We start from the raw sequence: 13,613 nt of genomic DNA, 5'->3' as shown, positions 1-13,613 counted from the left end.
AAAAAACAGGCTGAGAAAAATTCTCAGTTGCAAACAGCACTCCTTCTGGAAAAAGAAGTATGCCTTGAGAATACTTCTCAAGTCTTCTTCAGAATTCTGAATAATACTTCAGTCTGCTCCAGTGGGCAGAACCCAGAGTCATAGAAAACTATTTTTATGGAGAACTGAGTCCTCATTAAGGAAATGATATGTGTTCAGCTATGGAACAGGTACTGCTATGGGATTCTTGTTTTCTTTCATTTTGAATGGGAGTGACTATTGTAACTAATCAAGCCCTATCTCACCACCGTCTGTGAGGGTGTTACGGGAGAGGGAACAGCGAGAGAAGATAACTTCTCATTTTATCTCACAGATCTCAGACTTGAAAGAACTCTATCAGAGCATGTTATCTCCACTTGGGTCTGATTTAGATGAGAAAATTCTGTGCTTCAAGTGTAAGTCTGATGCCACAAGGTGATGAGATTTGGGGGTTTCTGGCACCTGAGTGTATTTTGCATGTGGGAAGGATGTGACTCTTTAGGAGCCAATGGGTAACTTTGGTAGGCCCCAATAAATTTCACAACCCAGTATTGACACATCGACCCAGTCCCCTCTCACACAAATTCAGACTTGGTGAGCAGGATGACAGCAGATGCTTGATAAGCATTTGAATATTGTAGATTTGTCTTTCTGGTGGCACTGGGCGATTCTTTGAAGAAGCTCAAAATGGAAGAGTCAGACAGACACATACACACACACACACACACACACACACAGAGTGAGAGGGAGGGAGAGAGAGAGAGAGGAGAGAAAGAAAGATTGAAATTCCAACCTCCCAAGGCATCAGATATATAAGAAAAGGCCTTTTGGACATTCCAGCCCCAGCTTCAAATTACATAAGAGACTCAGTCAACAAAACATGAAGCAGAAGAAATGCCCAGAAAACCCAGGCCTCAATTCACAGCCCACAGAACCAAGAGCAAATAAAATGGTTGTTGTTTTAATTTACTAAGTAATGTCATTTGTTATGCAGCAAAAAGTAACAAAAACATCTGCAAATAGAGATAAGTGATTCCAGGTCATACTTCCTAATCATCTTTCCTCAATGGTTCTCACAAATTTTGGCCCTCGATCTCCTTAGACCCTGAGTTATAGGTTATTATAGAAAACATTTATTTAAAATTATCATTTCTAACATGTAAGCATAAATCCATTTTATATTTTATTATAGGATAAATAATGAGGAGAATGGAGGACATACCTGTGCATCAATGTGCTTCAGCTTTTTGCAGTTACTCAGGCTGTGCAAAGAAGTTAATCCACAGCGTCGAAGAGACAGAAATTGAAGATTTGGACACTCTGCCAGTGTGGAAAGACTACAACCTGGCAAATCTTGAAATGTAACTGTTGTAACCTAGAGAATGCAAGAAAATTGGAGCGCAAGAAAATTGGAGTAAAAATAATGAATATAAACTATATTAGCCTTGCAAAATTGTTTTAAAATTCATCTAAGAGGCGCCTGGGTGGCTCAGTCAGTTAAGCATCCAACGTTGGCTCCAGTCATGATCTCATGGTTCATGCGTTCGAGCCCCGCATAGAGCTCTTTGCTGACAGTCAGAATTGATAGAATCCTGCTTTGGATTCTGTGTCCCTCTCTCTACATCTCCCCCGCTTGCACTCTATCTCTCAATAATAAATAAATGTTAAATTTTTTTTAATAAAAAAATTAAAATAATTCATCTAAAACACTAAGGCTATATATTGAAAATTGACTTACTAACAACTCAATTTCAACTAAATTATCTGGCCTCTTTTTTTTTCCTCACATAGAAAGGACAAATAATGCATCATCCATGACCAATTCAAATACAAAAAAAGCAACATGCATAGAAGCAATAATATAATCGTTTATTAGCTCACTCCCTGATTTTTCACCAAATTCACTTTCTGTGTGAATTATTTTGGCACTATTTTGAGGACTATACTACATAAATGTTTAAGATCTGTATCCTAGGGATACCTGGATAGTAATAGGAGCCACAAAATGTCAGGGGATAGATTTTGTACCCAACCCTCCATGCTTCAACTAGAATAGCTCAGTTATCTTCCAAAAACAAAGAAAATTTGAGAAATTATAGAACCTGAAATAAATAGAACCATGCAGGGGCGTCTGGGCGGCTCGATCGGTTAAGCGTCCGACTTCGGCTCAGGTATGATCTCACGGTCCGTGAGTTCGAGCCCAGCGTCGGGCTCTGTGCTGACCGCTCAGAGCCTGGAGTCTGTTTCAGATTCTGTTTCTCCCTCTCTCTCTGCCCCTCCCCCGTTCATGCTCTGTCTCTCTCTGTCTCAAAAATAAATAAACGTTAAAAAAAGAATTTAAAAAAAACTTTCATAAAATAGAACCATGCAATAATAAGTAAACCATGTAATAAAAATAATTTCATTTTACAAGTCCTCTGAATTATAATGGTATGAATCATTCCTTACTAATATACTCAAAGCATATAGAATCTGTGATACAACAAATCATGAATTGTGTATTTTTTTCCTGTATTTCCAAATACTTTGGAGACCATACATTTATGAAATTTCTTATTACTGAGATATTACTGTGGACTCAATACTTCACAAAGCTTTTTTTCTTAAACAACTTTTCTATCTTTTTGGTTTTAGTCTTTTTAACTGAAGAAAATTCAATATCAAAGAATGTGCTCAACTTTATGGTATGTATATTAAGGACTACACTTAAAGTTCCACAAGAATATGTCAGATAACAGGAATATTTTTGGATTGCTGAAAAGCACTCTACTTATTAAACTCAAGAACTCTCACATAAGTAAAATGGCAGAACAATAAATATAATATGTTGGTTCTTCAGTATAATTGAGTCCATGCACTGAAATAACTATATATGCTAAATCATTGTATAGTAAGAATACTTTCATACATTTCATATCAAAAATCCTACCTGAGGCCAGGTTTCCCATGTACTGAAAAGAAATTTTAATATTATTAGCTTCATAAGAAGAGTCTAGTATATATCATACTGAAAACAGAGATTCAAAAAATGTTCTATTCAAATTCAAAGCACTATTGCTTCAGAAAAAGCTAGAAAAAGTACAAAACTCTTAAGTACAGTAACTCCTCTTCATATGGAATATTTCCTATACATTAAATTCAACTGAAAGTTTTAAATTTACATGTTTATATAAGTGAATGGAAGACCATATGGTCCTGGAGGTATAAGGAAGGAATTAAGCCCACTCCTTACTTTAAATAGCAAAAGTAATAATATTTTTTAAATTTCAGGTGAAATAAGTTTTTAGTATAATTATTTCAGGAATTTTTCAGTTACTATAATCTAAAATAACTTTTGAAACAAATTTCTATTTTATGGTATCTCAGAAAGAAAAATATTCATCCATTTGTGTCAAGAAAGCCACAGTATATTACCCATTTAATTTGTCCACAAGAGAACCTATAAATTCTGTAATTGGGAAGCTAGCTCTATACTAAAAAGTGAAAACACTATTTAGAACTAAGCACTTAAAAACTGAAAACTCCTGGGGCACCTGGGTGGCTCAGTTAGTTAAGTGTCTGACTTTGGCTTAGGGCATGACCTCACAGTTTGTAGGTTCAAGTCCCTCGTAAGGCTCTGTGCTGACAGCTCAGAGCCTGGAGCCTGCTTCAGATTCTGTGTCTCCCTCTCTCTCTGCCCCTCCCCCGCTCATGCTCTATCTCTCTCAATAATAAATAAATATTAAAAAAAAAAACCTGAAAACTCCACAACTGCAGATTTATAGTAACAAATGCTTCTCTACCTTCTAATGTATATTACCTTGTTTGACTTCATAATACGCTGCTTACAATCACCTATGTAAACAATAAGGTTCTAGTTTTTATGATGTGGTCATTTCTCTAGTTTAATTTAATTACAGTAAAGAAGTGACAACTGCTCCAGTGTCCTTGTTAATGGTATCCACTTTTGAATATGAGGCATTTCAATAATATTTCCTCCTCCCTTTTATTGAAGATTTTAAAATTTCCTTATGATGTAGCAATTTATTATCTATTCTACCCTAGGTTTTGCCAAACATGAAATCAAAATAAATTTTTATATTAATCATGTATTGATCTATGCATGGCAATAATCAAATAAAACTGCTTTATGCCCCAAATATTAAGGTCAATATAAAATTAATACTCATAGGCATTCATCACTTCATGGTCAGCCTGAAAAAGAGCAACTGAAGCATAGTGGATGCTCACTAAATGCTTCTGAAATAAATGAAGGAATAAATTGCCCTGCGGCAAAACTAAAATGTACTAATAGCATTCACAGTTTCTTTCCTTAATAGTGAGTAATATGAAGATATTTCAGTTACTAATATTTTCAAACTCTTATAACTTGAAAAAACTGTTCTACCTATAGAACCTTTGACTCATTCATTATATTTTAATACAAGATAACAAATCAGTTTTCTACTTAATAATCATCTATAGGTCCCTAAATCCTTGACAGATCATGGTACATAAAATGACCTAAAATAGCTGTATAATTTTAGAGATTTCACTCTCAATTATTCTCCAGTTCAACATAAGGAGTGTCAGTCATCTATGTAAACTGTAATTACAAAAATAATGAAAGTCATGACTCTTGGTTTTGCTTTTGGCAGAACATCTGTTCAGTGACACAATTTTAAATCTCTTTAAATAATATCATTTGAAAAATCAGCTGCAAAGAGACTGAATCTGAGTAATTACCGGCTTAAATGAATCAGAATCTAACTTTTAGTAGTGCATGTACCATTACAACACCAGTTTATTACAATTTGCCTTGTATAAGGATGTGAAAGATTCTGATCTAGAAGTTAATCAACAGCTGAGATGCTATCCTTCATGCCATGTTATAAAGACATATAAGAAAAGCCTTAAGTTTAGTACCTTTTTTACGGTTTTTTGAAGCAAGTTATCATTAGTAACAAAATACCAAAAATAAAATAAAAATGAATTAACTAGAAAAAATATATATTAGTTATCAATAATCTTTGCTTGAGATCCAAGTTTGACAATAACTATTACATATACTAGGAGTCCTAGGCTATAATCTTCATATATATTATTTCAAAACTCAACAATCCTATCCAATAGATATTGCTCTTCCCAGTTTAGAGAAGATAAAACTGAGGCTCAGAAAAATCAAGCACCTTGCCCAAGGTGACACAGCCAGTAAATGGCAGATATAAAATTAGGACCCTGATCTTACTTGATACAGGGCTTGTTAGTACTTTATTAAATTTTACTTAAATAAATTTTCTATTAATTTCTTTTTTCATTAATACCTTCTATCTAAGTTGTGAAGCTAGTAGTTATACGGAGAATAAGGTCAACATTCAGTTGGAATTATTTATTCATCCACTTATCCCTCCTCCCACTCATCCATCCAACAGTCGAGTAATGAAAACCACTATTTGCCTGGCCATATGTAAAGCAGTATAGACAAGAGGCAGACCCAATTTCATGAGCCAAAGGCTGAAAGTGAGAGATTAATATAAGCAAAATGAATTCATCATTGGGTGAAATTCTAGAAGAGTAAAATTTTCTCTTCTAAAGGTCTCCTCCAGAAGGGCCTACCAAAGATGGCAGCAACTGATCAAGATAAGGACAAAGACGTGGAGCTAAGAGATTAGAAAATCAAAGTAAGGGAGTCATGGGTCAGTAGTAGTAGTGAATAATGACACCAAGATAAACCATCTACCAGAGTCATTACAAGATGGTAGTTTATCACACTGCTGCATTTGTAGACACATTCATAAATATCTTTCAACTTTATACTGCATACTTGATGCTTCAAAGAAAAATTAAATGTTTGAAATAGTTGCGAGAGTAGTGGTTAGAGGATTACAGTGTCCTTTACAACATTTCTACTTAAATTAATCCATGGACCAGCACCAACAGCATCATCCAAGGGCACTGAAAAAAATGCAGAGCATTGAGACTAGCCACTAGACCCAACGAATCAGAATCAGCATTTTAAAATTTCCAGGTGATCTGTATACACAGTACAGTTTGCAAGGATTTGCTCTAAGAAATAAGAGGGTTAATCCTCACTTTAGGCACATTGACAAGAGTTTCACAAAAGAAACAGGGTGGATAGGAGAAGAAACACCAAGCAGACAGGTTCACACATCTTAACCTCCTCAGTGCTCTTCTTGTTGAACAGAGCAAAGACCCAGAATGAAAGAAAAGAGCACCATTGTTTTTCTAACTTCAGTTTACATTAGAAACAAGTACACAGTGAGCATGAAACTGTCACTCAGGCCTAGCTCAAACATATACATAAAGAAAATTACCCAAAGTAAAAATTAGTAGCTAATGTTATAAATTCAGAAAGCTTACACTAGGGGCACTTGGGTGACTCAGTTGGCTAAGCGTCAGACTTCAGCTCAGATCATGATCTCACAGTTCATGAGTTCAAGCCCCACGTCAGGCTCTGTGCTGACAGCTCAGAGCCTGGAGCCTGCTTTGGATTCTGTGTCTCCCTCTCTCCCTCTGTCCACCCCCCCCCCCCGCCGCCAACTTGCACTCTGTCTCTATCAAAAACTTAAAAAAAATTTTTTTTAAAGAAAAAGAAAAAGAATGCCTGCACTAACATCTTAGGGAAAGTAGAAAAAGAATGATTCCAGAGATAACATAGCCAAAGAAAAAAATTAATAGAAGAGTTAATGAGTGATTCTATAGGTAGCCCTACAGATCTGATGGAAATGAAAAATACATTGCCTAGGAAGTAGAGGAACTTTAAAGTAATTCTTGTTCTTTATACTGCTTTTTCACATTCCAGAGATCTCTTTAAAGCCAACTATCTTATTACCCTATCACAGAATCTCTGAAATCTTATTTATAGCAATTATCCAGATCTGTAGTAATGTATTTAACAGTGTATTTATTTGTTTAACCTTTTTGTGTACCAAAGTTAGCTCCATAAGGTCAAAGATAGGTTTCTTTCTGTCCCTTCAACAATACATATTAATCTATCATATTGGACAGATAAATATTAGTTGAGTGAATGAATTTAAAAAATTCATACATATTAACATGAATATTTCTTTTCATAGGCATCTGTCTATATCAAAAAACTAAATAAATTTTAGTGAATACATTTCAGTCTCCGGCCCTAGACAAATATACGTATTTTAATCATGAAGTCCTTTCTAGTATTATACCACTTGAAACATTTTTTTACTGTTTTTCTACATATCTGTTAGTTTCTGTATTAATTTTGGTTGAAATATGGGCTTTATAAACATAGAAATTAGTAACAGTTGATGACAATTATTTTAAATGTCAGTATATACATACCGTGTTTATACAGCACATGACTAAATTCTAGAGTCTTCTATTGTAAGCCCTTCTTTCACAGCCCTTGTCAAGTACAGAGAAATCCACTTCATTCCAAAACAAACCAGTAGGTGGTATTGTGCCCAAAACTATAGCAAAGTAACTGAGTGTCAATTTTGGAATTTCCTGTTCTAATTCAACACTAAATTACCAGCTGCCTCCACTCTTAGAAGCTTAATAATGGCTACACGAACCCTGAACATGGCTTCAAGATATAAACCAAAACTTTTTATAGTGCTTCACTGAGAAAGAAGATGCCTTGAATAATTTTAACTGAGATCTTTTAAATACATCCCCTCTCAAATGGGGGCAATATCTCATTAGCAATATCACCGATTAAGAGACAAAATTCTTGGGACGCCTGGGTGACTCAGTCAGTTGAGGGTCCGACATCAGCTCAGGTCATGATCTCATGGTGCCTGAGTTAGAGCCTCGCATTGGGCTCTGTGCAGACAGCTCAGAGCCTGGAACCTGCTTTGGATTCTGTGGCTCCTTCTCTCTCTCTCTGCCCTTCCCCACTTGTGCTCTCTCTGTCTTTCTCTCAAAAATAAATAAATATTAATTTTTTTTAAAAAAGAGGCAAAATTCTTGGATACAAAATATGCCTTCTACTGATATTTTTAAAGTTACATTTTAGAGAACTAATCGTAATTAAATATGAAAAAGTATTATAAAGTTATAAAATACCTGCTGTAAAGTATTCCAAGGGCCACACTGAAGAATTTCTAGTGTATTCAAAGGAGGCATCGTGTTGGCTGGGCATTTTACAGGTCTCTTTGTCCTAACAATTTCCTTTTGTTGATTTTGCTTGAAAATTTCAAACCAAGGTTTAAATGATTTTATCCAAGCTAGCCTCTTTTCTTCAATAGAAGATAGAAGTGTTGACTTTGGTAAAGTACAGGTCACAATATTTTCACATTCAGCTCTATTATTATGACATTCTTCTGCGGTTTCTTTAATTTGAGACTTAAGAGAGTTTACTTCTTTAAAATCTAAGGAATTTTTTGCAGCAAAACCTCCCAAATCTTCACAAAGAGCATTTCTTCCTAAAGTATAATCTTGCTCATTTATTTTGTTTTCTATATTTATCATGGAATCACTGCTGTTAAAAATCACATCACTATTCAGAGTATTGCCTTCTCGGTTCTCCTCAGTTTCTTTGGAAATTAAATCAACTTCTTGTTCTTGTAGTATTACATTTTCCCCTATATCCTTAGGATTTTCTAATTTTAGTGGTTGTTGCTTCACTGAAATTACTAAAATATTATTCTCTTCATACAGTGGTCCATTCTGTTCTGATATCTCTTCTTTTTCTACTTTTTGTACCTTATTCTGTTGATTATCTTTGATTATTTTCTGTGCTTCATTGTTTTTCACCTTGTTAATTCCTTGACTATGTCCTAATATTATTGTTTGGGTGTCTTGTCTCACATTCTCATTTATGGCAGGTTTCACATGTTCCCCTTTTTGCATTTTAGACTTTAATTCTTGCAGATGAAACTGTTCATTCACGTTTTCTTTCAGACCTGGGTATTCCAATTCGGTTTTTTTGTCTACATCTTCACATTTTCTTTCTTGCTTGACGATTTTTGTGGAATGTTGTTGTTTTGCTAGGTTTTCATTCTTTACTTCCATTTCAATTTCTGCCAAAATCACCTGGTTTGGTATAGAATCTTTCCATTGCACTTGTATTGGCTCTTTTAATACAAGCTGTCTACCTACATTTTTTCTCTTAGTTGATTGTTCAACTACCCAGAGGGGAACATCTTCCCACTCCTTTGACTTTTCCTCCCCTACCTTTTTGGCTATATCATCCTTATTCTTTGATGTATCTTCAACAGTTAAATGTTTTGCATTATATTCACCTTTCTTTAATGCTCTACTTCTTATTAGCTGTCTGCTTGCATCTCCTCTTAATCTTAATTTTTCCTTGTTTAATAGTTGCTCTTTTTCTCTTCTCACGATGTTCTTTTTTTCTTCATATTCTATTTCTCTCCTCTCCCTTTCCTCTTGCTTCTGCTTTTTTATCTCTTCTTCAATCTTTTGTTCTTCCTCCAATCTCTTTCGTTTTTCTTCTTCCATCTGTCGTATTTTTGCTTCTTTTTCTTTCCACTCTTGTGCTTCCCTTTTCTTACTTTCTATTTGTTCTTTTATGATTGGACCATATTTTTGGTAGACCACAAATGCTTTATATTTAGCTTGAATTTTTACAGCTGCATTATGATGCAGTTTTAACAAACGCATTTTTTCTTTTTCTTGCAGATCTTTAAATCTTGTTCTTTCTTCTTCTATTTGTAGATGCAACTTTTTAATAAACTCCTAAAGTAAAGTAAGATAAATACCAGTGTAAGTGAGCAATATTATTAAAATATCATATAAAATATAGGCTGAAAACAAATAGTTAAATTGAAGTCATAATGAAGTTACTATAAAATTCACTTAGGGGCGCCTGGGTGGCGCAGTCGGTTAAGCGTCCGACTTCAGCCAGGTCACGATCTCGCGGTCCGTGAGTTCGAGCCCCGCGTCGGGCTCTGGGCTGATGGCTCAGAGCCTGGAGCCTGTTTCCGATTCTGTGTCTCCCTCTCTCTCTGCCCCTCCCCCGTTCATGCTCTGTCTCTCTCTGTCCCAAAAATAAATAAAACGTTGAAAAAAAAAATTTTTTTAAATTCACTTAGAAGGACAAAAGCCATTTATTTTAAAGGATATAATATTTTAAAATATTTGAGAGATTTGATCAAGTTAGTAAGTTGACATTCTAATATTATGACTATACTAAGCCACTCTGATATAAATTGGGGAATTCCTTGAAGATAGAAAGCATATGAAATTAGAATAGTACAGAGAAAAAGCGAGAAAAACCACAAGCCAAAATTTGTGTAGGGGAAAAGGACTTTAAACTTTCCCAGAGCTAGCACAGGGACTGCAGACACAGGGAATTATTTGGTGAGATGATGATACCAGGAAGGCAAGGTAGAGCATACATATATGCAATATGAAGAACCAGCCTAGCCACACATTTTATCCTTTCTCAACTATTACGAGAGCTGATAAGCACATACTACATTAAATGAGATCATTGGGTTAGGTGAGAAAATGTCATTGTCACTAGAGTCCTAAAACAAAAGTAAACAGGTCAACAAAATTCAGCAACTATTGGAGAAAAGCTAACACAAAGGATGTGAGGCAATGAAAATACTTGAACAAGCAGAAGGAAGAACTAGTTTCTGAGAAAAGGTAGGTACTAAATAAAAATTTAAATATTTTTTAGGAAAAATATGTTTAAATAAGAACAACTTTATATAAAAATGAAATGAAATATTGAAATAAAAAAATATGACTCATTCATACAAAAAATCACACTAGAATGACTTTAAATAGGTGTTGGCTAAAGAAAAACTTCCAAGTTAGGTGTTTTTCCAAAACAACCTGCAAAACAACAAAGACATGAAATATATGACAGAGACTTTCAAGCGGAGGATCAACACAGAAACTCCAACACCACTAGTAGGAGTTACAGCTAAAGACCTGAGAAGGATTAAAGGGAAAAAAATAATACAAAAATGTTTTCTAAACCAAAAAAGGCCATAAGATAAAATAAAGAGTGGAGTTAACTTTTCACACATACACATAGACACACATGCCCTGATACACTCATATAGATGCAGCAATATTTCAGAACCCTAAGGAACGTTAAGTTCCATGAAGGCAGAAGTTATTTCTGTTTTATCCACTGCTGTACCCTGAACACTCAGAAGTGCTCGGCATGCAGTAAGAATTCAGTAAATTTGTGTGAATAAATGCAAAAAGTGAAAAATCCTAAAACTTCAAAAGAATGTAAGGAAGGAGTGTCAAATCTACAACGATAACACAGGCAAAAATATCTAAATACGCACATGAGTTAGATCTTTAAATTGTTAAAACCAAATGGTAATAAGTCTGGATTCTATATCCCATGAAACAAATCATTCGGTTGTAAAAGCAAAATGACATTATTCTCAAGTGTGCAAAATAAAGAAAATTTGCCATCCAAAAATCTTTTTGACAGGTATTTAGGCATACATTCCAGAAAATGAAAACTGAGTCCAGAAATCAGGGGAAACTCAGGATTCAAAGAACACTAATGATCAAAGAAACCATTAACACTTAGCACTATCTTCTACTTTCTTCTACTATCTCACTTAAGAAGTCAGCTGTTAAGTTCACTGTAGCTCCTATTAGGTAATGTGCCTTTTTCTCTGGCAGCTTTTACAACTTTCCCCCCTTGTCTTGAATTTCAATCATTACACTACTAAATTCCCAGGTGTGGTTTTCTCTGTATTGATTCTGTATACAGATCATTAATCAACTTTGAATGTTCAGATCGATTTTCTTTTAAACTATTTCAACTATTATCTCTTCACCCACTGTTTCTGCTCCATTCTCTTTCTCCTATCCTTCAAAGGTTACTAGTATACACATGTTTTATCTTTTCACTATACATCATATATTTCTTGTACTCTCTTCTGTCCTCCCATTTTTTTTTTGTCCTCTCTGTGCTTTAATTTGGATATTTTCTGCTGACCTTGCTTCAGTTTCACTAATGCTCTCATTTGCTGAGTCAAACTGTCAAACTTATGCCCTGAATTTTTAAATTTACGTACTGAACTTTTCAACTCTGTAATGTATGCTTGATATTTCATTATAGATTCTAGTTCTCTTTTCTTAGCATCTATCTGTTTAACATGTTGCTATGGCATGATAGTTATAGGTATCTTAATGGCTCTCCTACTCCAACATTTGGGTTACCTATAGGTAAATTACTATTGTCTTTTTTTCCCTTGTCATTCATATGTACTGTCTGTTCACATGCCTAACCAACTTTTTTATTTAAATATGCACCATAGAGAAAATCATATTATAATATATAACATCAAATCAATACACTGTACCCTTCAATCTTATGCAATGTTAAATGTCAAATATACATATATTTTTTTAAATGGATAGTAGAAACTTACTTTTTCAGGAGTATGTTTATATAAAGAAAATACTTGAAAGATAAAGAAAGGTAGAATGTTTAGCTGGATATCAGGATTATAAGAAGTTTTATCTACTTCATGTTTATAATTAAAATAATTTTATATAAAAATTTCTATTAAAAATTTTGTTTTATATAAAAACATAATTTTATATAAAATTTAATATAAAATTTATTTTATATTAAATTTTATATATTTATTTTATATTTATATTGCATATAAATTTATTTTATATTTATATTATATATAACATATATTACATTTATATTATATAACATGTTATATTTATATTATATATATTATATTTATATTATATATAAATACATAAATAAATATTATATAAAAATGATTTAAGTAAATTTAAACTTAATAAATATCATTAGAATGATCTTGAATTCACAAGAATTATTTAACATTCAATTGTGTTCAAGAAATGAGGTAACTTTCATAACCATCTTCAATCATAATGAAATATTCATAATAGCATGTTTCCTCAAATCTTAAAAAATTATAGAATTATAATTTTACATAGACATGTTCACTCACTGACCCAGTTTATTTTAATTTTTAGGGCATTATATTTCAAGGAGAATTTCTGGTGATTAATGAATTTTTTAAAGTCTTAGTAAATTAAATCCTATACCAGCTAGGCAATATTACTTTTAAATGTCCATTTCAAGTATAATAAATATTCCAAATGAAGAATAATTATCATGATGTTTAAAAAGAAGAAATAGATACCTCATGCTGTTTAAATTTCTCTTTCCATATTTTCTCTTCTTTATGGAGTTCATCATTCATCTTGTCCTGTTCTTGCTGAACATACGGTAATATTGAGATATTATATTCAAATATCAAAAAAATATATATATACTTATTATAATTGGTTCTCAAACCTGTATTTGTAAATAATAGTTAAAGATAAAAACTCACCCAATGATTCTCTGTTATTAGTAGTAGTATAACAACTTTAATCTCAACCTAAAGTGTCATATAAATGATACCTAAAGTTCCCATTTTGAGCACATAAAGATGTTGGCAACCTGGGAAAGCTTATTTGAGTATGTTTACGTACATAGTAAAATGTATTCACTAGATATGCTGTTGGACAACATGAAGATTACAAATATTAATGTTTGTAAGATGAGTTTTGCATTATATAATATTTTCCTCTCCTCACCATCCTATTTAACTCACATAACCCTTCAGTCCAGTGGA

General features: G+C 33.4%; 1 protein-coding gene across 5 annotated transcripts in view; it reads right to left on the bottom strand.

Moving 5' to 3' along the window:
* LRRIQ1 (leucine rich repeats and IQ motif containing 1) overlaps positions 1–13,613 on the bottom strand; it is a 210,589-nt gene that overhangs the window by 179,062 nt on the left and 17,914 nt on the right. For all 5 annotated transcript variants that reach the window (XM_045463931.1, XM_045463933.1, XM_045463934.1 and 2 more), the window contains exons 7-9: positions 13,137–13,211; positions 8,065–9,696; positions 1,241–1,393 (exon numbers count right to left, since the gene is read on the bottom strand). In XM_045463931.1, the coding sequence (XP_045319887.1) occupies positions 1,241–1,393; positions 8,065–9,696; positions 13,137–13,211 (1,860 nt within the window). The remainder of the gene's footprint in view (positions 1–1,240; positions 1,394–8,064; positions 9,697–13,136; positions 13,212–13,613) is intronic.

Source organism: Leopardus geoffroyi, chromosome B4 (assembly GCF_018350155.1).
Source record: "Leopardus geoffroyi isolate Oge1 chromosome B4, O.geoffroyi_Oge1_pat1.0, whole genome shotgun sequence".
NCBI lineage: Eukaryota > Metazoa > Chordata > Mammalia > Carnivora > Felidae > Leopardus > Leopardus geoffroyi.
The sequence above is the reverse complement of the archived record's forward strand: the minus strand, read 5'-3'. Positions and strand labels throughout refer to the sequence as shown.